Genomic DNA, 26,663 nt, shown 5'->3' with positions numbered 1-26,663 from the left:
AAACAGTGGGTGAAGGTTCAAGGGCAGGAGACCTCAATTGATTTTGAAATTGACCAACATTATGACAACCATTCCTTTTCTGTTGTAGAGAGCTACAGAACTTAGAGGTTTAGAGGTAAGCATCGCAGCCTCTTCTGCTGGTATTTTCAGCGTTCTTACTACTCAAACCTTATTCACAAGGAAAGACTTCTAGAGGACAGTATTAAGTTATAAGAGAGGAAATATAACATTTGACCAGTCTACGGCAGTACAGTCTGTGAGGGGTTTACTGCTTTTGGGACCAACCCCAGGTGCAGTAGTTCCTTTTTTTTCTGCTCTGATCCCCCACCTGGGATAAAGCAGGACTTAAGGTCAGGAAAGCTGATAGAGAAAAATCTAAATTCACACAGCAGAGAAACGAAGCCTTCAATCCAAGCACTGGGTTCTTCACCCTTGAGAGAGCTCACCCCGAAGTCTCTAAGAAATTTACAATATGACAAGCTTTGTATGGAACTTTTTATGTCAATGTTATATAAAATAGGGATATTTATAGTTCATACTTAACAACAGCAACAACAACAAAACTCTCCTGCTATTGAGTCAATTCTGACTCATAATGACCCTTTAGGACAGAACAGAACTGACCTATAGGGTTTCCAAAGCTGTAAGTCTTTACTGAAGCAGACTGCTTCAACCTCCTTAAACAGAGTAACCTTTCTGTTAGCAGGTGAGTGCTTTAACCACTGTACCACCAGGGCTCCTTGATAGCTCATACTTGCCACTTATGAAATCCACTTATTAAGTCAAGGGCAAACGTAAGTGCCATATGATAGACATGAATAAGGGCAGGGGCATTGGTGACATGTATGCAGCCATACCAGTAGACCACTGTATAGTTCTTGCTGTATTTGGTATAAGTCCCACATCCCAAGATACAGAAAAACTGGAGTATTTTTGTTGGTAAATTATAAGAATTGTTAAATGATTCGATCAAATCGATGGAAGAATGGTTGAAGAACTTGGGGGCATTTGGCCTGGAGAAGGGAAGGTTGAAAGGAAGCCACAACAGGTGTCTTCAAGACTAGGAGTGCTGACACAAAGTCCTGGCACATGCAACAGTGATTAACTTTACTTTGTATACAGAGTTGGAGAGAATCGGGACCAGTGATTAGAACTTACTGGAACACAGGTGTTGGCTTGATGTAACATGGTCACTTCAGAGATACAATGACTGCTTCAAAAGATAACTGTGTTTTCTTTCACAAACATTTGCTTATACATGTAACCAGAACTGGAGAGCCACTTGAAGGTACACAAAAGACACAGGGTGAGCCAAGAGTTGGGCCCAGATGACTGTGAAGGTCACTTCTGATCCTGCAATTCTGTTTCTTTCATTCTAGCAATTGATTTAAGACAATCAGCTGGATTTCTGTGTTTAATCAGGCACAGAAATGCTTTGTCATATTCAAACTTTGAATGCTGCCAACACTGACATTAACCAAATTGATAAAAACAACATGATAAGCCACAAAATAATAAGTCCTTTTATAGAAATCTTTAGGCAGGTAATAAGCTGTTTCTTTCCTCTCCTGTCTCACAGCTCTGTCTCCTGGTCAAGAGAGCCACGCGAACATGGACCTCCCGCCCGTGTCGGAGCAGATCCTGCAGACTCTGAGCGAGCTCGCCAAGTCTTTCCAGGACATGGCTGACCGCTGCCTGCTCGTCTTACACCTGGAAGTCAGGTATGGCAGGCAAGCCCGGGGCTTTGCGATTCAAAGGCACTGGATTCATACATACTTCACTTGCGTATTTGCTGAGAAGATTCACCATTGTGTTTGGTTCCTATTGTTGTCATTATCCATTTCTTCACTGGAAATTGTTGTTCATGTTAATCACTCTTAAGGTTTTGGAGCACACGCTTTGTTGGGAGTATGGTGATGCGAGAGTTTACATGGCCTATCAAATCAGGAAGACCTAGAAGTGAATGTCTCTGCCAGCGGCCTCTGTGATCTTAGTTAATTAACTTTACTAGCCCACGGTTTCCTCGTTCTAAGAAGGGAAACAAATTCCTAACTTACAGAGATTTTATACGTAAGCTTGTATTAGCACAATGCCTGCTGCACAGTAAGTGCTTTGTGATTATGGTTACTTTGTTGTCTTTGATGCTTTTATTAAGGTACCTGCTAGTCAAGGAGTGTGTGGACATAAGAGTCATGGTCCCTTCCCTCAACGAATTTAAAATCCAAGAGACGAGATGAAGTTAACTAATAATTCAAGGAAATCGTTTCTAAGGTGCCATATTCTTGAGCTCTTATTTCTTCCCCTGCCTGCACAGTAAAATATTCTCATCAGTTTTGGTAGCCCATTATTATACATACAGAACTGTAGTAGGGAAGAACTAGGAAGTCCTCAGCCATTCATTCATTCACTCATTCACCAGATATTTACCAAGTGCCTACTGTGTGCTAGGCAGTGTTCCAAGATTCAGCCAAATTAATAAAAACAACAGTGAGCCAACTATTGAAAGTCCCCGCTCTCATGGAACTCACATTCTAATGGGAAGAGATAGCCAATGAGCAAACAAAACAGATAATGTCAGGTCAGTACAACTGAACTAATAAAATAGCATGATGGGATTGAGCAGTGCCATCCAATTGAAGTATAAGGTGAGCTACAAATGTGAGCCTCATTATGTGATTTTAAATTACAGAGCTTGTAGAAAGTGGCCACATTAAAAAAAGAGAAAGAAGCAGGCAAAATAAATTATAGTAATATATTTTATGTATCCAAAATATTGTCATTGCAACATGTAATTATAAAAATGATTAATGTGATAGTTTGTGTTTACCTTTTTTCAAACCATGTCTTTGAAATCCATTGTGTGTTGTACACTTACCCTAAAAAAAAAAAATAAACCTTAACTGCCATCGAGTCGATTTCAACTCATAGTGACCCCTCCTTGGGTTTCCGAGGCAGTATCTCTACAGAAGTAGATTGGCCAGTCTTCCTCCCAAGGAGTGGCTGGTGAGTTTGAACCGCCAGCTTCTGATTAGCTGTCAGGTGCCTTAGGCACTGTGCCACCAGAGCTCCCAGCATATCTCAATTTGGACTCGTCCATTTCAAGAGCTCTATAGCTATGTTGCTTGTACCTACTGCACTGGGCAGAGGAGGGATAGAGTGTGCAGTTAATGATTGATGGCATCTAAGAAGAGGAATTTTTCTTTCTGTAGAGTGTTCAAAGGAAATATGTCAAAGTGACAAAAGGAACCATCTTTATAAAAACTTGTGAGAAGAGAGTTTCAGGCAAAGAAACAGTGCTCGTGAAAGGCCTGAGTGAGCTGGGCAGTTTGGAGAAACAGAAGGAAGCTCCCATACGATTGTAGCAAGTAAGCAGAAGAAAGGGTAGGACACAGAGACAGACTGGAGCCTGATCATGTGGGTCATGTAGCCCTACAGCACAGGGTCTTATAGACCCACCTGGATAGTTCAAGTTTTATTCTAAATACCTTAGCAAGCCATAGGGAAGTTTTAAGTGGGTGTGGTGGTTAAGTTTGTGTGTCAACTTGGCTAGGCCTGGTTGAGTGGCTGGGCAGCTGGATATAGTATTCCCCATGATGAGACTGGCAATCAACTCCACGGTAGAATCTACTGTGAGCAGCTGAGTAGCTGCCTTTGGGTATGTGGTCTGCTTCCTGTATATATGAAGCAGCTTTGGGAATGGTCTCTAGCTTATGACATGCTTGGACCCTGCATGTAGCCATGTCATTGTTCAGTAGCCTGCCATGCTGTGCCAACTTTGGGACTTTCAGTGGACTAATCAATGGCCTGCCATGTGGTTTGGTAATCAGGACTGTGCCATTTTATTTGTCAACCTTGGGCCTGTTAGCCTCAGCAGCCAGTAGCTGCCTGAGTGAAGAGATGCCTCTAGCTTCAGTGGGCCGAGAGCAAGAGGCAAAGCTGAAGCCCAAGGTCAAGGGGCTTTCACCCAGCCCCTTGAGCCTTGTACTTTGAACTTGGAATTCTTAAAGCCTCCAAACTATAAGAGAATAAACTCCTATTTGTTAAGTCCATCCCATTTGTGGAATATTCCTGTCAGAGTGGCACTAGGTAACCAGAACAGCAGGGAAGAGATACTAACTAATTTACATTTTCACAGAATCACTCTGGAGATGATAGACAGACAGACAGACCATCTGTCCATCTGTCTGTTCATCCATCAGACCAACCACTCTGGAAAGTGGATAGCTGGGAAAAATAAGTATGGAAGCAGGATGACCAGTTTGAGACCACTGATGGAAGTGTGAAAAGTGTTGGATTTGGGACATCTTGTGAAGGTCAAGCCAGAAACCAAATCGACTGCCGTTGAGTCAGGCGGAGCTGATGAGTTATTGGTAGATTGGATTGAGCAGCGACTGGTGACAGTGAGAGAAAGGAAGGAGTCAGTAAAACTACCAGGTTTGGGGTCAGCACCTTTGGGGTGCTAGACCATTAACTGAGGGTGCAAAGAGGAGAAAGGCTGGGGAGGGGTGGGAATCAAGAATTCCACTTTGCAGACATTAAGTTTGAGATGCTCTTAAACACCGAGGTCACGTGTCAAATAGCCAGCTGGGTATATAGTTTTAAACCCAGGATCAGAAACCTCAGGACCGAAGGGTATGTAGCAGCACGCTTCCTTCAGTATTACTGTGGGTCTTCGTTAAAGTCAAGCATAGCAAGGATTGTGAGGCTGGCACAGGACCAGGCAGCGTTTCATTCTGACATACGTAGTGTCACTAGGAGGCGGGACCAACTCCACAGCACCTAACAACATTATTGATCTCAATCAGAAACTTTTGTTTCAAATATCAAAGAGTTGGTTCTTCAGTAAACCTTTAGAGTATGTTTGGACCACAGTTAGAACTTAGGTCTTTCTCTGGTGTGCCCAGGCAAAGCCCGATGAACAATGCATTGTTGATGTCATTACTTTTAAGTGCCACTCGATTCTTCATTCTTCATGATCTTATCCAATGAGTTACTTCTTTCTCACTTCAGTATCTGTGAGTGGCACGAGAGACGTAGCATTGCAGATTTGGAATCTGTTTTACTCAGGACTATTTCTGTTCTTATTTCTTACATTAGGCTGTCCAGAAATGAAGACTCTTTCTGTATATTTTTCTGATTTGTTTTATGATAATTTTTAGGTTTGTTTGCTATTTACTTACAAGCTGACAGTGAAATAAATCAGGTGTTTTCTGTGAGTAGATAAACAGACTACACTGAAGGAGAAACAACACTCAGTGACATTCGGGTGCCCACTTACCTGGACTGCCCAGAAAAACAGAGAGAACACCAAAGTAATCACTCCCACACCTCCCAGAGTTGATACTATTGATTGTGAGTGTGTGATACGTTCGTTCTACATTCAGAATCGTCTGCTTATAGTGGAGTTAATTCCAAGTGGGATATTTTCCACACGTTTGCATGAGATCTTTTAAATCCTGAACCTTGTTCTGCCCTTTTCATTTTTGTACATCTTGCCAGTATTATTCTTGGTAATGCTGAACATGTTTTAGTCATTATTTATTAACTTTACAAGAAACCATACGGTGCTGAAGCACCCGTTGCTCTATCTCTTTCAACATTGGTTTGCAAAGATGAAGTGGCATTTAAAACCAGAAGAAGGTGATTTGAGGAATAAATAACAAGAAGACTGAATTTACAGTGCGAGGATTCAGAATTATCTTTCCTTGACTTTCACGGAGAACACTGAAACATGTTTATTCTTTCTAGATTAAATTTCTTTGCCTCCTCATATAACATGGCTTCAACATTCTGGTTGCTTTCTTAGGAATAAGCTCCATGTTATCCTTGTTCCTTTTAAAGGCTGGTACATAAAACTACTCCCTGAAGAGCTCAGATAGTGAGTGTTGACATACTTAGTCATTCCTGGCCAAATTAACAAGTTTTTTATTGTTGTTATTCATACAGTTGATGATACAAAATTAATAAGACACATATATCATACAAATCATTATAACATAGTACAGCCATGCTGTAATAGGGGAGGCCGCTCTGTGCTTGGGGTACCCAAAGAGGGCTGACAATGGAAGACACTCTGAGCTCCAGGAAGAAAGGAACCAAGGTACCTTGTTCACTGTCATGGCTTCAGAACCTGGGTCAGCCCTCCTGCATATTTGGTGCTCATTTAAAACCCGATTGGCTCTTGAGCATTAACTGGTTTGAAACTTAGATCAAGTAAATGCTGTTTTGTCCACTTGAAAAATAGGCACATGTGTAGGAGTTACAGAGAGTAGGGGCCACCATCACCCTTGGCATCACAATCAACTGATGGTTCCCACCCTGTCTTAAAAAGAGAGTTAGAAGTAGTTTGATAGTTCCTCAAAAAGTTAAAAATCAAAATAACATGTGATCCAGCAATTCCGCTCCTCAGTATATACCCAAAAGTATTAAAAACGAGATTCAAATAAATTCATGTATACTTGAATGTTCATAGCAATATGATTCACAGTAGCCAAAAGGTGGAAATAACCCAGGTATCTGCCCATGGATGAGTGGATGAACAACATGTGAATAATATTATCATAAAGTATTATTGAACCATAAGAAGGACTGAAGTACTGATACATGCTACAGTGTGGAATGGATAAACTGAAGAAACATCATGCTGAGTGAAAGGAGCCAGGCACTAAAGGCAATAGGTCACATGTTACGAGATTCCATTTATGTGAAATAGCCAGAATAGGTAAATCCACTGAGACTGGAAGTTCCTAGGGGTTCAGGGAGGTAAGAGGAAAACAGGGAATAACTGGTTAATAGGTCTGGGGTTTCCTTTTGGGGTGATGAAAATGTTTTAGACCCAGATAGAGGTGGTAGTTGTACAACATTGTGAATGTTCCAAATGCCACTGAATTGTTGGCTTTCCAATGGTTGGTTTTATGTTGTCTGAATTTGGCCTTAATATGAAACAAAGCAAGAGAGAACCTAGGCCCTGCCCTCTAGGAGCTGGTGTGATGAAGTGACTGGTCAGGCGCTGTCCCTGGCACTCTGAGCCAAGGAGCCACTGTAATAAGAGGACACGGGATAGGCAAAAAGTAAATTGGACGTTCTAGCAAGAAGTGCAGAACAACTCCAGATGCCAAAAATGTGCCTTGTTCCCAAAATAGTTTTATATTCGTGCCCGTATTTTTCTTTAACATTGTTAAAATTCAAACCAAAAAACGTTCTCGGATCCAGCAGGTTCTGTGTTGAAGGATCCATCCAAAAAGCATTTGGCATTTTACAACTGTGCCCCTGTAGGTCACATTTAATCACCAAGCAACCCTTGGCCCCAATGTGAAGCATAAGCCAAATGACACCCCCAAAGATGAAAGACTTGGTGAGAGTTTTGTTTTTGTATTTGAACTTTAGAAGAAGGAAATTACGTTGCCATTTGAGTCCAAGATGCCAAGAATGTCACCTTTATCAGTTGATTTCTCTCACCATCAGGAGGGCTCAGAGAGTGTTCAATAGCAACTGCCTATCACTGTTGGGATCCTAAGTGTGCACTTTCTGAAAATCAACCGTCCCACTGTGCAATCAGCAGTATTTGCAGAAGCCCTTAATGCCAAAGTCATGTTAAGGTCGGCAGCAATGTGCTAGAATCTGAAAGGAAAAAGAGGAAGAAAGAAATTGTATTGAATTTGACATTCTCTGAGAAGTATTTTAATCTACTGTTCATCTCTAGTCGTTTGGGGAGAGAAAGCACCTAAAACAGTGTCTTTCTCTCCTGTTTGCTTCTGGATCATATGAGCTCTCACCTCTAATTCATGATCGTTGCCTAAGTAGTCTCTCTACTTCTGGTTGCCCACATTCTCTACCATCAATGCATTCTTCATGGTGTCCCAGAGTGATCTTGCCAAACTCTGATCTATTATATCACTTCACCTCTGAAAGTCCTCCCAGAGCTCCCTGTGGCTTCTACAATGAGGCCCACATTCCTTAGATGGCCTTCACGTCCATCTGATAATGATGAGCTGGCCCTGCCCATCTCCCCTACCTAACCCATTCCTTTGTTAGGAGATCTGTGTGCAGTGAAAAAGAACCATTTGTAATTCCTCAGAATCACCCTCCATTCAGACCTTCATGCCTTGACACACAGTCTTCCCATTGTCTGGAGTTATAATGTCTATAATTTACTTTAAAATACCTTACCATAGATAATTTGATCTTATGCAAGTGCTGCTTTAAATTTCAACCACAAGTCTCAGAAAGGAAGCTAATCCACAGGGCTAATAGCCTACATGAGCCATGGCCTCCTATACCCTGAGACCAGAAGATGGTGCCTAGCCGCTACTGACCATTCTAATCATGGCCACAATAGACGGACTCTGATAGGATGGGAGAAGAAAGTGGAACGGAGGTCAAATTCTTAAAAAGTCCAGATTTACTGGACCTGTTGAGACTAGAGGACTCCCTGACATTATCACCCTGAGCTGCTCTTAAACTTTGAACCAAAATTATCTCCCAAGGTCACCTTTTAACCAAACAGATTGGGACGCAAAATAAAGGACAATACCCTTAAATACAGTGCTCCTTTAAGCCATCTCTATGAAGCCAAAAGGTCAACAAGTACTCTAAAGCAAAGATGAGAAGATAAGGGGAAAAGGGAAGCTAGAGCACTGGAAATAGAGCAACCAGAATGCAATTAGAGAATGTTGACCCATCGTGAAAAATGGAACTAATGTCACTGAACAGTTTGTGTAGAAATTGTCAAATGGGAACGTAATTTGCTGTGTAAACTTTCACTGAAAGCTTAATAAAATGTTACTGTTTAAAACTTTTAAACACAGTAGCAATCAATTGCTGTAGTCATGAATCCTACTACTGGGTTGGGGGACTTTCATTGTATCAGAAAATCACATTGCAGAGAGGGCTGAGACCAGTGCTTCTAGTACTGGTATCCTGATCAAAACTATATACTTTACCAATTTGCAGATGAATGTCAGAAAGCATTTTTGTTGGTGAAGTTAGCTGTTAGTTAATTGGCAGTGGTTAGTAAGAGCCCCCATCAGTGCAAATGAATGCTACCCGAGAGATTTGGACCCCCTTCTGTGAACAGAGACTAAGAATATTGCACATGATACAGAAGACTTAGGTCAAAATGAATTTAGACCTAAATGTAAAACCTGAAACTATAAAACAGCTAGAAGAAAATTTTTGTGACATCGTTTAGGAAATAATTTCTTAAATAGGACACCAAAAGCACCATTCATAAAAGAAAAAAACAATAATAATGATAAGTTGGGTTTTGTCAGAATTAAAAGCTGTTCTTTGAAAGCCATTAGGAGGATGGAAAACACACAAAGCATTGAGAGAAAATATTTGCAAGACCTGGTAAAGGACTTGTATCCAGAATATATGGAGAACTCTCAAAACGCAGTAATAAGAAAAATAAACAACCCAATTGGGGGAAAAAAACTAGACAAAAGATGTAAATAGACATTTCACCAAAGATATGAGGATGGAAAATATACTCAACATTCTTAGTCATTAGGAAAAGGAACTTAAAGCCATAGTGAGATACCACCATAGAGCTATTAGAATGGTTAAAACTTAATAAATGTTTGAAAACCTGCCAATGCTGAGTGCTGGGGAGACTGCAGAGCAGCCGGAGCGTTCACGCAGTGCTGGTGAGAAAGCGGAATGCTACAGTCCTTTTTAAACAGCAGTTTGATGATTTCTTACTCAGTTACATGTACTCTTTCCTTGGGACTCACCAGTCCCACTTCCAGGTACATAGCCAAGAGAAATGAAAATTTATATTTACTACAAACCTGTACATGAATGTTTATAGTATCTTTACTAATAATCACCCAAAACTGCAAATACCCACGTGCTATCGATGCCAACTCTAAGGGGAACAGAGTCCTGTCTCTAGAATGCAGTTAGGTCTCCCTCCAGTGAACCGTCCATGCAAGGTCAGCCCTTGGAGAGTTAGGGCTTGATGGCCCTTACTGAGCAGGCTGTGTGAGCTGTACCTGCCAACGGATGGTGTCCTGTTTGGTTTTACAGAGACGGGTGGGTGTATATGTGGCAGAATTTGGACTGAAACTTGCTTCCATTACAACTTAATAAAAAGGTTATGGAGGAGTAGCCCTCACCCACCTCAGATTTCTTTGGCAGTTACCAGTATCTACCAAAAAGAACCTCAGAATCATGCCTAAACAGATGTAGGCCATTGCAGCAGAGGAATGCCTTCATTCCTCAGGCTCACTCGTTGTGTCCTGTGAGACCCAAATTGAGCATCATCTCCTGCCATGACCCTTCCTGGTGCCTCGCAGCGGACTTCAGTGGTCCCTGGTACATGTGCTTCTGAAAAGCATTCTCTTTGGGTTGTTTTTTCTTAGCCTACTTCACAGATTGTGGGGTTTTAAAAGGTATAAACCATGTCTTATATTCCCAGGGACTAGCACAATTTTTAACATATTCATAGATAGTCAGTTAAATAATACTAACACATTTTTTGAATAAGTAACAAATTAATAGTAATAAATAATATAATAAATTATAATGATGATGGTGATAATAACCAACATTTACGGTTCAATTCCTTTGTGCTGCCCTTTACAGGTAGCTCCTCATAGCACCCGATGAGCTCTGTATTATTATCTTCCTCATTTCATAGATAAGAAAACTAAGATAAGAGGCACAGAGAGACACAGTAACTTGCCTAACATCACATAGCTAGTAAACGTTGGAACTGGGAATTGAAGTCAAGCAGTCTCATTCCAAAGCCTACATTTTTTTTTTTTTTAAAGTTGCTTTGGGTGAAAGTTTACAGAGCAAATTCATTTTCTGTTTTCATACACATTTTGTCTCATGACATTGATTACAGTCCCCACAGTGTAACAGCTCTCTTCCCACTTCCTGCCTGTAGTTACCTCTTCCTGTGTCTTTCTTTCCTATGCATTCCTGCCACTTGAGCTAGCTCCTTTATGTAAATACTGCCCTTCTGTTCTCTCATGATTGATCATTCTAAGTTGTGTAACTACCTGGTGTAAATGTTCACCCTATATGCCTATCTATTGTTTGGCTGGACACTATGGGAATGAGTTCAATTCCAGGCCTGAAGAGTAACAAGGGGCCATAGTCTCAGGGGTCTCATCAGGCTCTATCAGACCAGTAAGCCTGGTCTTTTTTATAATATTGAGTTTTGTTCCACATTGTTCTCCCACTCTATCCAGGGTCTCCTGCACTGATCCTCCTATGAATGGTTGACAGTAGCAGCTGGGCACCATCTAGTTCTTCTGGTCTCATGGTCATATAGGCTGAGGTTCACATGGTCCACTAGTCCCTTGGGCTCATTGTCTCCATGTGTCTTTGGTTTTCTTCCTTCTTCTTTGCTCCAGATGAGGAGAGACCCATCGTTGCATCTAGATGAAAAGCCTATACTTTTAAGCTCTGTGATTTCCACCCCTTTTCTCCATGCAACAATATCTGTTGAAAGGGTTAATGCTTTTTCCACTATGCATTCAACCCTAGCATTGAAAGGAATTTCAGAGTTCGTCTATCCTTTACCTTATTGTACAGACTGAACAAGCACCACAGAAGCCAACTTACTCAAGATCCCTCTGATGTCCTGCAGAATAACTGGGGTGGCTTTTTGGGGAAAGGGAAAGAGTACTTCAAAACTGACAGGGCCACTGCAGCTTCAAATATTTGGGTACTCGGCTTAGCTACCCCATGCTGCTGTACAGAAATACCATCAGTGGGTGGCTTTGACAAAGAGAAATTTATTTTCTCCCAGTTTAGGAGGCTAGCCCTAGGGGACGCTCCCTCTCTGTGAGCTCTGGGGGATGATCTTTGTCTCCTTCAGCTGCTGTTTCTCAGTCCCTTGGCCGTCTAGCTCCACATGGTGTTGTCTTCCCCCATTGTGTGTCCTTGCTTCTCTCCATTTCTAATCCGCTCTTTTTATGTCTCACAAGTCACACCTGACACTGATATGGCCTCATGAACATAGCAAATAAAACCTATTCCTAAATGGGATTACGTCCACAGGTTTAGGGTTAGGATTCCAATACTCATTTTGTTGTTGTTGTTGTTGTAGTTAGGTGTCCTCGAGTCAGTTCCAACTCATAGTGACCTCATGTCCAGCAGAATGAAACACTCCCCAGTCCTGTACCATCCTCACAATCCTTGCTATGCCAGAGCCCACCGTTGCAGCCACTGTGTCAGTCCGTCTCATTGAAGTGCATCCTCTCTTCACTGACCGTCCACTTGACCAAGCATGATGCCCTTCTCCAGGGGCTGGCCCCTCCTGACAGCATGACCAAGTAGTATAAGAGGCAAAGTCTCACCATCCTCACTTTTAAGGAGCCTTCTGCCTGTACTTCATCCAAGACAGATTTCATCCTCCTGGCAGTCCGTGGTGTAGTCAGTATTCTTCACCAATACCGTCATTCAGATGCATCACTTCTGTCTTCCTTATTCACTGTCCAGTTTTCACATGCACTTATTTGAGTGGAACACAATTCAATACAAAGTGGTACTTTATTATATGAAGATCATTATTTTCTTTTTGTTTGTTTGTTTGTTTAAGAAGATCATTGTTTTCATGGGCAAGATTTCTCATTAACTGCTCTCCCATCTCTCTCTTTTCAGAGTTCACTGTTTCCACTACCTCATCCCTCTCGCAAAGGAGGGGAACTACGCAATTGTGGCTAACGTGGAAAGTATGGACTATGACCCTCTGGTGGTCAAGCTCAACAAAGATATCAGTGCTATCGAGGAGGCCATGAGCGCCAGCCTCCAGCAGCACAAGTTCCAGTACATCTTTGAAGGTCAGGCCCTGCGTCTCTCTGGGGCAGCTTGGGGAGAAGGAAGAGTGGAGGTTTTCCTGCTAGTTATTACTGAAGTTCAGAACTTTTAAGGAGAAAAAAAAAATCTTTCTTTTTTGCTTACAGTACAATCCCCAGCCCTCTGTGTGAGTCTAGGTAGACACAATGGTTGCTATCTGCTCCTTGTTGCTAAGGAGATTTAATCCAAGATAAGACAGATGGCAGTCTGGCCGACTCCCTGACATGCCACTCCTGAGACTAGGGTGAATGTGAGGATTGGGCCGTGAATTAATTCATAGGGAGCTTATAAGGGGAAAAAAAATATAAGGAGAGAACCCTGAAAGATCCCTCACTGGCTAAAATTGTCACTGGAAGGGGATGTTTTCTCTTACAAAATGCATTATTCTCTGTAAAGAACAGAAGGCTCTGGTTAACCGCGCTTTGAAGAAGTCGCCCTCCACAAATTCCTTCAGGGGCCTGGCAGACAAGGGTAGGAGAGACTATGCCATCTAAAGACATCAAATTCAAATTTTTGAAGGATGTGGTACCAGCCAAGTGTTTTTCATGCTGAATTCTGCCTGTAGGACCCCTGTTAAGACTTCAAATTATAGTTCATTTTTTTCTCATTTGGTTTTGTTTTTATGTAGACCTGCAGGCCAGAAGTATCTTTGTTCTCCCACTGTATTAAACCAGTGGTATTTAAATCAATAAAAACATAAATAAAGTCTGAAAACAATTTTCAAAAGACCAGTCACTAGAAAAGGACGTGTATGAAAAGCAGAAGGCCCATGGAAACGCAGGAACCCTCACTGTGGTGACTCAGCAGTATCACCAGTGGACTCACGCACACCAAAGATCAGGAAGATGGCTCAGGACAGGGCAGCGTTGTGCTTGTTTGTGTGAGGTCACCCAAAGTCTACACCTGCACAGCAACCAATGACATTTAAACAGTTAGGAAGGTACACCGTCCGAAGGATTGTAGCAATTATAGGCCATTTAAGGGTTCTCTGTTAGCCAGCTCCTTGGCCCATTATGAATGTGGGGATGTCCATGTCCCCTGGGAGTTCACATTCCCCTTCCCCCACAGACTATCCCTTTGCCCTTGACTGTGGCTCTTCCAAGCCTTGTTTACCAATATTCAGGGTTCCCAGAGTTTTCCTCTCATTTCCCACCACATTTCTGATTGTCTGATCCTTCCAAGTGGCAGCACCTTGTTGCAATGCAGGTGCAGTCCACTGACATGGAATGAGTTCTGACTAAAAAATCCTAACTTTTGAGATTTCCTATTTGAAAAGTTAAATATTTCTCTGTCTCTTAGCTGAATTCCAGAAAGGAGACATCCTGGTCTTCCCCCACGGCAGGAAGGAGTATTTTATCCCTGATACTATTAAGGATTGCTGGTGCATGGTGCTAATAAAAAAAAAAGTACATGGGCTTTTAATTAGTTGTGTTATTGTTTTCTAATTCTCTACAAACAGTGCCTCCTTATTGCCTATCCCAGGGAAGACTGCTCCCACCCTATCCCCATGGTATGCCAGTGTTTCTTGGGAGAAGAGACGCATGTACATGAATATTTTTGCATGCTAATATATAGGATTCCCACCCTTCTTGTGTTACTTGTAATAAGTTTTATTGTTTAATTTTCATTTGATTATAATCCATTCATTATATTCTTTTATTCGTCCTCATTGCTCAGAACACTGCCTGACTCTATAACCATTTGCTCAGTGCTTGTACTTGAGGACATGGTTTTTCTGTTGGTCTTGAATTTGATGATCTCATTAGCTGAAAACAAAAACAGAACAAAATCTAAACTGAAGTTAGGAGTTTGGAAGAATTGTGCCAAAACGTGACTTACAGAGATTGTTGATATGAATCAGTTGTCTAGCTCTGAGTGTACAGTCCATGAATACACTTCTTTTGTCTTTTGAGTAAGCACTTTCTGAAGAAGTTTTCAAGATTGGCACATAGAGATGAGTTTCTGGTCTTGAAGCAACGTTGAGTGAGTGCAGCTACAGTGAATGTGTCTTCCCCTCTCCTCCCTTCCTTCATCCTCATGAAGTAAAAACTCATTTTGAAAGCAGAGGGAGCCATTGAACCTGAAGATGAACCCTGGGCTCTGATCTGAACCTTGAAGAGTAGCCATGGAGGGAGCTGACTTTAGAAAAGAAATCGTCACCATAGTGGACTACTGTGACTGGTCAGGCTAGCTTTAGATTTCTGAGGAAAATGTCTTACTAGAGCCCAACTTTGCGAGAATGAGGGGGGAAAGAAGAGGAGACGTTTCCTTGATTCTAAGTGTTTAGAATGAATATCTAACTTTTGGAAATGGTCTACCACCCTCCACCATGGGCCTCTCATTGTTTTGAACTAGCATGTTTCACCTGAACTACAGAGCACATCCTGGATGGGACCTGATAGTTTGTTGATTTACTGAGTGCCCTTGCTGACCTTCCTAGACCATAAACAGTCCTTTGGAAGAATAGACCACCGTGGGACCTCAGAAATGTCTATCAGCATCTCATAGGAACTCAACAGTCAAAGCACTGTCCGCCTTTCTTTCACCTTTGTTTCTGAGTACAGGCATACCTCGGAGATATTGCAGTGTGGTTCAGACCACCAGAAAAAAGTGAATTTTGCAATAAAGCAAGTCACACAGTAATTTGGTTTCCCAGTGCATATAAGAGTTACATTTACACCATACTGTAGTGTGGTAAGTGTGCAATAGCATTATGAAAAAGTTTAAAATACTGTGAGAATTACCGAAATGTGGCATAGAGACATGAATTGAGCACATGCTATTGAAAAAATGGTGCCAACAGACTTGCCCGACATGTAGTACAATGAGGTATACTGATATATTCTCTCCAGTGACTACTTTACAAACATACTCCATTGCCACTGTGGAGGTGTATTGGCTTCATTGCTAATGGCCCAGTTTCTGACTGATTTATCTTTACTTACCCAATCACTGTTAGAGTCGAAAGTGCCCCCCATCTCTTTTGTGGGAGGAAGATGAAGACCAAACAGCTCATTGTGTTTACATGTGTTCTTCTCTGCTCCCCAGACATCTGTCCAGAGAAGGAGGAAAGCCTACGTACTCTATAGTGTATGACAACCTGCCATATTCTGTAGGTCCTTGTTGTGATGGCCTGAGGTGTATATGGCAGGGCTTGAGCTATGGACTTACCAGCCTTTGTTGGCTGCATGAAGTCTTCCATTTATAACTGCTGGTGAAGTAGAAATAATCAGAAATTACTGTCAGGCCAGCTGGTGCAGCCATCAGAGATATGTTGTCCTTGACCATTTCAACTTGGGGCGATTAGAAGAGAGCTTCTGGGTGTACACAGGGATGCAGAATGACCCTCATCCATCTTCTCTCCCATTGCCTTCCCCAGGGCTAGGACACCTGATCTCCTGTATCCTCATTAATGGTGCCCAGTACTTCAGGCGCATCAGCGAGTCTGGCATCAAGAAGATGTGCAGGAACATTTTCGTTCTCCAGCAGAATTTGACCAATATCACCATGTCCCGGGAGGCTGACTTGGACTTTGCAAGGTAGGAGGGAAGATTGGGCTCATTTTTGGTGCTAAAGTCAAGACCTCATTGCCCATAAAGTCATTTACAATGGATTCTTGGTACTTAAAAAAATTAAAAAAAAAAACTCTATGTCTTTTTCACTAAGGAAATTTTATTTAAATTCAAACTCAATAAGTTAGTTAACTAACAGATAGACGTTAGGTTATAGGGAAGGGAATTCCATCAAATTCTGTATTGGGTGGTTAACATTCCCTAGACAAGTAGATGTTCCTGTTGTTTAATCTATGTTCTTCTTGATACAAGATAATAGTGATTATGGAACTCGTATATGCTCATTGCATAAAAGGTGTAAGATAAAATACAAAGAAGCATATAAATGTCACTCATAAAGCACTAATCTAGAAGTAGCCACTAGGTATTTGGTACCCTTTCTCGTGGCTTTGTGTGTGTGTTGTGTGTATATGTGAGTTTTCGTCCAATATACATGCATACGATTTCTTTTCTGACAAAATTGTAACTATATTAAGAGTTTTGTATTAATTTAATTGTATTTTCTGCTATCAGTAATATTCTTTGGAAGTATGATTTTTCCCATGTTCATTGTGTTTACATGTGTTTTTTCTTCTCTGCTCCCCAGACATCTGTCCAGTTTTTAGTCTGTTTTAGGCTAAATTTGGTGGAGAGCCTTCCTTGCTCATATGAGGGAAACCAGGTGTGACTGGATGCTGCATTTATTTGGTTGCTCTTTTGGGAAATGATCTCATTATTGAATTAGTCTATTCGTAATAACATGGACAAGGGGAAGTTAAGAACATGGAGACCTGAGGGATACAGAGACCACTGCCAATTCTCTGAGGAACATAATTCCTAAATTCAATCATCCTTTTTTAAATGATTTTCTTTTTTTTTTCTTTTTATTTAGCCGAAATAAATAAATTAGTACAGTTTTTGGCAGGCATTATGGGCCCTAATACACACTAAGAGGAGCTGGCATCTGAGCAGTGACATGCTGACTGAGCAGGATTGGGGTTGACAAAGGTGGGGCATGTGCCAATGAAACACTTCTTCAGGAAACAAGTGGATGACCACTGAGTCGTGTCTTTCACTTTTGGATTTGTCAGTCATGTCCAAAACTTAAAAAAAAAACACCATCAAGTCAGTTCCAACTTATGTGTTACAGAGAGTAGAACTGGCCCTAGGGTTTCCATGGCTATAATCTTAATGGAAGCAGACTGTCAGGCCATTCTTTCACTGTGCCACTGGGTGGGATTGAACCATCAACGTTTAAGTTCATAGTCAGGCACAAACTGTTTGCACCACTCAGGACCTTGTGAATCATGTCTCAGGAAGTGGCTATAAGTGGAGATGTGACCCCTTGGAGAGGCCCTGCCACTGGAACTCTATCCTTTTGCTACTTTCTTTCTATCAAATGGGTTCTGAAAGGAAATAGGATAGTAGAAACAGTACCAGGTGATTCTGCCCTCCTAACCCAGCTTCAGATGACACCTCCTAAGTAGACTGGATGCTCCAAGAGGCCAAGACTGCTTCCTTTGTGCCTGACTGATCAACTGGCCCACAGTAAGTGCTCGTTATGGGTACTGAGTGAATAACTAGGCATCAAATCAAGGCCTCTTTTGGTGCCTGCAAAAGGCTTGGATAATGACATAGTTGAGTTTCACAGTTGAATTTCTCTTTAATTCCTAAAGGCTTTATTTAAGCAGCTGCCATGGGTCAGTTTCCTCACAGTCTTATAGGATACACAGCATCTCTCCTGCAGTTTTTCCTGGGTTCTATCAGAGCAGAAAGCATTACGTAAAGGTCTAACGGATCCCTACCGTTCGTCGTCTCTCTCTTCCTCTGCCTCTCATTTTCTCTTGCTCTCATGCACACGCACATACATGGACACTTTTATAGCCTTATTTTTATTAGTCCTTCTTCTTTTGGGCCAGGATAGGTTTTGCGAAATGGGCTTCATCAATTCCACCGAATTTGAAGCTGTAGAAAATAAATATAACAGCAACGCCAGAATAGCCAGAAATAATAGAGTCCAGCAGTGTGCCTCAGCATTTCTTAAGCAATGCCCAGTCAAGCATGGACAGCATCTGTATTTTCAGCAAATCTCTATAGGAATGTTAGCCTCTATCACTGTAATTAATCACTAGTTGCCGTGTGTCGGGAAACTGATTTAACAAGAAGTTGCAAGGCACTGGTCATTTTTGCTTCCCTGGCCTTCCTGGCCAGTGGGGAACAGCACCCTTTCTGTAATCAAGGAACGAAGACTCTCGAGGGACTCCATCTATGGTGACTTTTCCATTCATGGCATTTTTAAGTCATCTGTCTCTTTACATGTACACCTTTACTGCAGTTCATCTTGAATAGAAAGATAAATTGTGCTGACCAAAGGATCAAGACAAGCTATAACATTCCTAGAATTACAGGGCCGCTCTGTCCTCTGTGGTAATGACCACTTAAGCTGTGCCATGGGGTTGACCTTTGACCCCATTGTTGACTTTTCAGACTCCAAAGGATACTTTGTCTTGGAAAATCACCGGATTAACTCCAAAGTGAAAGGCCTTTATGAGCATGCTTGCTGATTCCTCTCATCAGGGATCATCTTAACCTGAGCTGTCATATGATCTTTCCAAGAGTGAGTCACTGAAGCCATCTAGGAGCCAGGCAGTGCGTAATGGTGTCAGAATGGGACTGAAGTCCCCAAGGCTTATCTGGAAACCTTTAGAGTTTATGTGAAGCCATTATTTGTAAAGAATATCCCAGAGTTTTCTTCCTAGGTATCCCACACACGCACATCCACACACATGTGCATATATGCCATTTTCCCTGTGTAACTGTCTTTTCCGGTTACAGTTGCCTCTCTTTCTCCTCTCTCTCTCCTGCTGGTTCAGCTTCCTCCATTGTGCTTCCCTTTAGCCTGCATGCTCCCCTTCTTCAGACTGACCAAGGAAAGGAAATGAAAGCTGAGATTCCAGAAGTGGTGAGGGGAGAAACTCTGACACAAGGCAAGGTTCCTCACCCTTTCATTCATTCATTCAACAAATATGTATTGAGTGTGTGTTCTCTCCAGGTCCTGCCCTTGTGGAACTTGCAGTATTGCGGGGCAAGAAGGACAAAGTAATAAACAAGTAAAATTTAAAGTAGTCAGATGATGGTTTGTGCTATGGAGAAACGTTCTGCATGGGAAGGGGAACAGAGAGGGCCAGAAGCAGTGGAGGTAATCAGCAGTTTGGATAGCATGTTCATGAACCTCTTTAATGAGATGGTAATAGTTGAGGGAGAACCTGAAGGAAGAATGAGAAAAAGCCATGTGGATATCTAAGGGGAAAAGCATACCAAGAATATGTGGATATCTATGGGCAAAGACCTAAGGAAGGGGGATGCTTGGAATTTGAAGAATTTGAAGAGTAGCAAGAAGGCCATTATGGCTGAAGTGGGGTGAGAAAGAAGAAAAGCAGAGGTAGATTAGGTTAATATGAGGGGCAGAGATCTTGAGGGCCATTGTAATAACATTCGCTTTTACTCTGAGTAAAGTAGAATGCTATTAGAGGGTTTTGAGCAGAAGAGTGCCATATCTGACCTGCATCATGGAAGACTCACTCTGGCTGCTTTGCTGAACATAAATGTGTAGGGAGGAGAGGTAGCAGGTAAGGGCAGACAAAGGAAGACCTGTTAGAAAACTATTGCAATAATCTAGGTGAAAGATAGTGGTGACTCAAACTAAGATGGTAGCACTGGAGCGGATGAGAAGTAGTCAGGTTAGTTTATATTTGAAAAGTAGAGCTCACAGAACTTCCTGAAGGATAAGAAGTGAGTTGTGAAATAGAGAAGAGAAGCAAAAATGACTCTAGGGTTTTTTATCTGAGCAATCTAAAAGACATGGTTTTCATTTACTGAAATGAAAAATGAGCCAGACCTTAGGAGAGGCAGGTCAGTGGGGGTGGAGAAGCAGTTGAGGTGGGGAGATCAAGATTCCAGCGTGGAAATGTGAAGTTTTAGTTGCCTATTAGACATTTCAGTGAACCTAGAGCTTAGAGAGCTGGATTTACAAATCTGGATCTCAGGAAATGAGTCCAGGGCATAGACAGCATTTTGGGATTCATCAGTGTTTAGATGGCATTTACATCCCTAAGCCCGTGAGAAGTGAGATCACCACCACATAATAGCACAAGTAGAGAAGAGGAGAAGCTGTCCAAGGATTGGGCCTTGGGCTCCTCCACTGTTTAGACATTGGAATGTTGAGGAAGAACCTCAGCAAAGGAATCTAAGAAGGAGTGATCAGTAACATAGGAAGACACCCCAAAGAATGGCATGTCCTAGAGTTCAAGTGAAGAGGAAATGTCTTTATCTGTGTCAAATGCTGCTGATCAGTTCAGTTAGGTCAAGACAAAGAACCAGCCACTGGTGGACTAGACAAGAGGACATGCTTTGATCTGTGTTCCTTTAACTTTACTATGCCACTTACCCAACATAGGAATAAACTTCACATATATGTATTTAGGGGCTGACTTCTCACACCCCAATTCCACGGCAGAGTCTGATATGTTCAGACAAACAATACCACAGTTAGATGACAGTGTTTCTAGTGTGGTGTGCAGAAGATCACATTGTCAGCCTCTTTTCTCGTCAAATGGTCACTAAGAAAGCCCAGCACTTTCAACATAGGTCCTCATCATTTGTTTCCCATGGCAGAGCTCAATTGTATCTACTCTAGAATGACACTAGTGGATATTTTTATTTTCAGTGACAAGCAGCCTCTTCTCCCAGCCCTCCTTACCCCCAGCTCCTCTTCCCGCAGCCCTTGATTAGCTGTGGAGCAGTTCATCCTATGTACTTAACCTCTGAAGCCATATGGTTTCTATTATACTCATACATAGGAATCTCTGCTCCACAAAAGTCAAGAGAAAGTTCCTACAACTAGAGATGGAACCATCTTGGAACCTGAGGGCAAAAGGAGGGAAAATCTTGCCTAGAGTACCTCCCTAGAACAAGGATGTATGGCAAAATATGGTACCCTCACCAACAGAAGACAGAAATGGTACCGTCCAAGTCAGACCTAGAAAGTACAAAAGACATCCCATAGAATGGGAGAAAATATTTGCAAATCATGTCTCTGATAAGAGACTTGTACCGAGAATATATAAAGAACTCTTAAAAGGACAAATAACCAATTTTAAAATACGCAAAAGCACCCTGGTGACGATGAACATACCTAGCCCCCAGATGTTGGTTTCCAGATAAGGAACTAGAGCTCCTTGCAAGAACGGCTGATTCTTGGAGAAGGAACTACGTGAGTCTGGAGCATCTTGTAGTACCAGAAAATAAGGAAGTGCTAAAACACACACACATATGGATGAGGGTGTTTCATGGGGGCATAGAACCCAACGGAAAGAGCTCCCAGTGACCAAGTCAGAAAGAGTTTGAACAACAGAAAAAAGCAATATTGCGTTGTAGCCCAAAGTATAAAGAAATATTCGCAAGTCCATACTGGTATAAATAAATGATTGGATAAATTAACACATGGGGAAGAGACAAATCACCCATGGAGAACATTTCCAAATAAACTATGTAGGTATGCCATCCTCAAGGAAGAAGAGCATTATCCCACACGCACTTCTTCAGTTCAGGCCATGCACAGTGCTTTTCCTTCCAAAGAGTACAGTGTGAAAGAGGGGAAAACAAGAGCAGGTTTACAGTGGAGAAATCTGACAAACACTACTTCAGCCAGGTGGTCAAGGTAAACATCAACAGTCATAAATGAGGTTGATAGTTTGCATCATTGATATGTTGTGATGAATGTGGTACCTCTGTGCTCTTCCTCCAAAAATCCCAAAAGCCCAATCAAGGACATCAGAAATGAAGACACCTTAAGAAGCTGGCACAACCAAGAAGAGCCAAAGTAAACGTGATAAACAAACCATAATGTTGTATCCTTAGTGTGGTCCTGGAGGAGATCATCATGCAAAAAATAAGAAATTCAGAATGAACTATGAACTTTAATTGATAATAAACCACTCTTGTTCATTAACAAGAACAAAATACCAAATGCACTACACTAATGTAAGATGTCAATAATAGAGAAACCAAATGTGAGGCACATATGGGAATGCTGTATACTATCTGCTCAATTTTTCCGTAAATATAAAACTGTTCTAAAAAGTCTGTTAGTTATTTTAAAAATAGGCAAAGTGTCACATAGACAGTTCTCCAAAGAAGATGTACAGATGGTATGCAAGGATGGTTCAACATTAGAAAAGCAATCAATGTAATCCATTACATAAGTAAAATAAAGGAAAAGAATCACATGATCATATCAATAGATGCAGAAAAGCCATCCAATAAAATCCAACACCCATTCCTGATCAAAACTCTCAGAAAAATAGGAATAAAAGGGCAATTCCTCAACATAATAAAGGGCATATATGTAAAACCAATAGCCAACATTATTCTCATTGGAGAGATACTGAAACCATTCCCCTTGCAAACAGGAACCAAACAAGGATGCCCTCTATCCACTTCTGTTCAACATTGTATTGGAAGTCCTAGGCAGGGCAATAAGGCAAGAAAGGGAAATCAAAGTCATCCAAACTGGTAAGGAGGAAGTGAAACTATCCCTATTTGCAGATACATAGGACACTCAAGAGACTCAGCAAGGAAATAACTGGAATTTATGGAAAGATTTAACATAGTGGCAGGATACAAGATCAACATACAAGCATCAGTTGGATGCTCCTCTACACCAGCGAAGAGGACTCTGAAAAGAAAATAAGGAAATCAATACCATTTACAATAGCTACCAAAAAGATAAACTAAATGGGAATAAATCTTACCAGGAACACAAAAGACTTATGCAAAGAAAATTACATATACTACTTCAAGAAACTATAAGAGATTTGCATAAATGGAAGAACATACCATGCTCATGGACAGGAATATTGAACATTGTGAAAATATCATTATTACCCAAAGTAATTTATACATTCAATTCAATCCCAATCCAGATGCCATTGACATTGTTTAAGGATATGGAAAAAACAATTACTAATCTTATATGGAAAGGAAAGAGACCTCGGATAAGCAAAGCACTACTGAAGAACAACAAAGTAGGAGGTCTCACGTTCCCATATCTCAAAACCTACTATACAGCCACAGTTGTTAAAACAGACTGGTATTGGTATAATGACAGACCCAAAGACCAGTGGAACAGAATTGAGAACGCAGAAATAGACCTATCAACCTCTGGTCAGCTGATCTTTGACAAAGCACCGAAATCCATTAAATAGGGAAGAGATAGTTTCTTTCACAAATGGTGCCAGTAAAACTGGATATCCATTTGCAGAAAAATAAAATAAGAGCCATACCTCAAACCATAAATAAAAAGTACCTCCAGATGGATTAAAGACTTAAATGTGAAAGCTAAAACTATAAAGGTCATCAAAGGAAACATAGGGCAAACTTAGGGGCCCTAATTGATGACATAAATGGACTGTCAGGCATAACCCAGGATGCATATACAGCAGAAGATAAACTAGATGATTGGGACCTTCTAAAAATTAAATTCTTAGGTGCATCAAAAGACTTCTCAAAAGAGTAAAAAGAGAACCTACACAATGGGAAAATATATTTGGCAATGACATATCAGACAAAGGACCTATCTCTCAAATTTCTAGAAAACTCCAAGACCTCAACATCAAAAAGACAAACAATCCAATTCAAAAATGGGCAGAGGACATGAACAGACACTTCACCAAAGAAGATATTCAGGCAGCCAACAAATACATAAAGAAATGTTCATGATCATTAGCTATTAGAGAGAGGCAAATCAAAACAACAGTGAGATACCATCTCACCCCAGGATTAATACCAAAGTTCAACAAGACAGAAAATAACATATGCTGGCGAGGATGTGGAAAGATTAGGAGTCTCATCCACTGCTGGTGGGACTATCAAATGGTAACAACCACTGTGGATATTGGTATGACAATTCCTTAAAAAGTTAGAAATAGAAATACCATTTGACCCAACAATCCTATTAGTAGGTATGTATCTTAAAGAAGTGAGAAGAAGAACACAAACAGATCTATAAACACCCATGTTCATCGCAGCACTGTTTACAACAGCAGAGATAGAAACAACCTAAGTGCCCATCAACTGAGGAATGGATAAAAAGAAACTGTTGTACATACGCACAATGGTGTGCAATCCTAAAGAATAATGTAGAATCTATAAAACACTGCATAACATGGATGAACTTGGAGGAAATTAAGCTGAGTGAAATAAGTCAGTCACAGAAGGTCAAATAGTGTATGAGTCCACTATTGTAAAAAGTCAAGGAAAAGTTTATACGTGGAAGGAAACATCCTTTGTTGGTTACCAGGAATGGGAGAAGAGGGGAGGAAAAATTCCTAGATAGGTTAGGGGAAAAAAAAAATATATACCAAAGATTATTAGATTATTAATGTATTAATGGTTACCAGGGGTACGAGGGAGGAGGAAGGGGGAAGCTTTCATTTGCAGGGCATTGAGTTTATGCTAATGGTGATGGAATATTTTGGAAACGGATAGCAATAATGTGGCACAACATGAAAAATGTCATCAATGTCCCTGAGCTGTAAATATGGAAGTTGTTATGTTGGCAAATATCTTGTGTATGTTTTCACAATAAAAGTAAAAAAGAAGAAGAAGAAACTATACGTATGGTCAATAAGCACATGAAAAGATGCTCAAAAACAGGTCATTAGGGAAATGCAAGTCTGAACCACAATGAGATGCCACTTCATACCTATGTAGGATGGCTATACTGAAAAACCTTCCTTCTGAGGAGTGGCTGGTAGGTGTGAACTGCCAGCCTTCTGGTTAGCAGTCAAGTGCCTTAGGCACTATGCCACCAGAGCTCCTTGGAAGGAAGATGGGGCAATCTACTTCTGTAGTGATACTGCCTCAGAAACCCAAGGAGGGTTCACTATGAGTCAAGTCCGACTCGACGGCACATAACAACAACAACGTACTAAAAAATAATATCATAACAACTGTTAATAAGGATGTGGAGAAACTGGAGCCCTGAAACATTGCTGTTGAGAACGTAAAATGGGACAACTGCTTTGGAAAACAGTTTGGCCAGTCCTCAAAAAGTTAAAAATAGAGTTACCATGTTGTTGCATGCTATCAAGTCAATTCCAACTCATAGCAACCCTATAAGGTAAGTACAACTGGCCCATAGGTTTTCTAGGCTATAATCATGAAAGGAGCAGGTCACCAGGACTTTCCCCCACCTGTCAACTGGTACGTTTGAACCACCAACCTTTCAGTTAGCAGCCAAGCACGTAACCATTGCACTACTAGGGTTCCTTTAGCGATACCATTGTTGTTGGGTGTGGTCAAGTTGACTCCAACTCATAGCGACCCCATGTACAATGGGATGAAACACTGCCCCGTTGACATAAATGTCTGTGTATCCAAGATCCTATATAGGGTTGGCAGACAATGGTCCTGCACTGTCTTCACAGTCCTTGCTATGCTTGAACCCATCATCGCAGCCACTGTGTCAGGCCATCTTGTTCTGGGCCTTCCCCTTTCTTGTGGCCTGCTACTTTACCAAGCATGATTTCCTTCCTCAGGGACTGGTCCCTTCCAACAACATAACCAAAGCAGGTGAGACAAAGTCTGGCCATTGTCGCTTCTAAGGAGCATTCCGGCTGCACTTTTTCCTGGACAGATTTGTTTGTTCTTCTGTCAGGCCATGCTATTTTCAGTATTCTTCATCAACACTGCAATTCAAAGGCATCAACTCCTCTTCGTTCTTTCTTAATCATTGTCCAGCTTTCACATATATATGAGGTAATTGAAAATACCATGGCTTGGGGTAGGTGTACCTTAGTCTTCAAAGTGAAGTGTTTGTACCTTAACACTTTAAAGAGGTCTTTTGCAAAAGACTTGCTCATTGCAATATGACGTTTGATTTCTTGACTCCTCCTTCCCTGGCTGTTGATTCTGGATCCAGGTAAAATGAAATCCCTGACAACCTTAATTTTTTCTCCATTTATCATGATGTTTCTCAGTGGTCCAGTTGTATTTTTGTTTTGTTTATGTTAAGGTGTGATCCATACTGAAGACTATAGTCTTTCAGCTTTATCAGTAAGTGCTTCAAGTCTTCTTCACTTTCAGCAAGCAAAGTTGTGTCATCTGTGTATCTCAGGTTGTTAATGAGAGACATCCTCCAATCCTGATGCCAGGTTCTTCTTCATATAGTCCAACTTCTCAGATTATTTGCTCAGCATATGATTGAATAAGTATGGTGAAAGATAGAACCCTGATGCA

At 41.2% G+C, this 26,663-nt stretch overlaps 1 protein-coding gene across 1 annotated transcript in view; it reads left to right on the top strand.

Moving 5' to 3' along the window:
- The window catches only part of EXOC4 (exocyst complex component 4), a 1,013,282-nt gene that overhangs the window by 914,802 nt on the left and 71,817 nt on the right, over positions 1-26,663 (top strand). Inside the window, exons 13-15 of the mRNA XM_007952929.1 lie at positions 1,580-1,721; positions 12,619-12,797; positions 16,193-16,352. Of these exons, the coding sequence (XP_007951120.1) occupies positions 1,580-1,721; positions 12,619-12,797; positions 16,193-16,352 (481 nt within the window). The remainder of the gene's footprint in view (positions 1-1,579; positions 1,722-12,618; positions 12,798-16,192; positions 16,353-26,663) is intronic.

This window comes from Orycteropus afer, unplaced genomic scaffold (assembly GCF_000298275.1).
Source record: "Orycteropus afer afer isolate SDZICR_OR568_19922 unplaced genomic scaffold, OryAfe1.0 scaffold00365, whole genome shotgun sequence".
In the NCBI taxonomy this organism is placed as follows: Eukaryota; Metazoa; Chordata; class Mammalia; order Tubulidentata; family Orycteropodidae; genus Orycteropus; species Orycteropus afer.
Note: the sequence above shows the minus strand (reverse complement) of the source record. Positions and strands in the feature narration are given on the sequence as shown.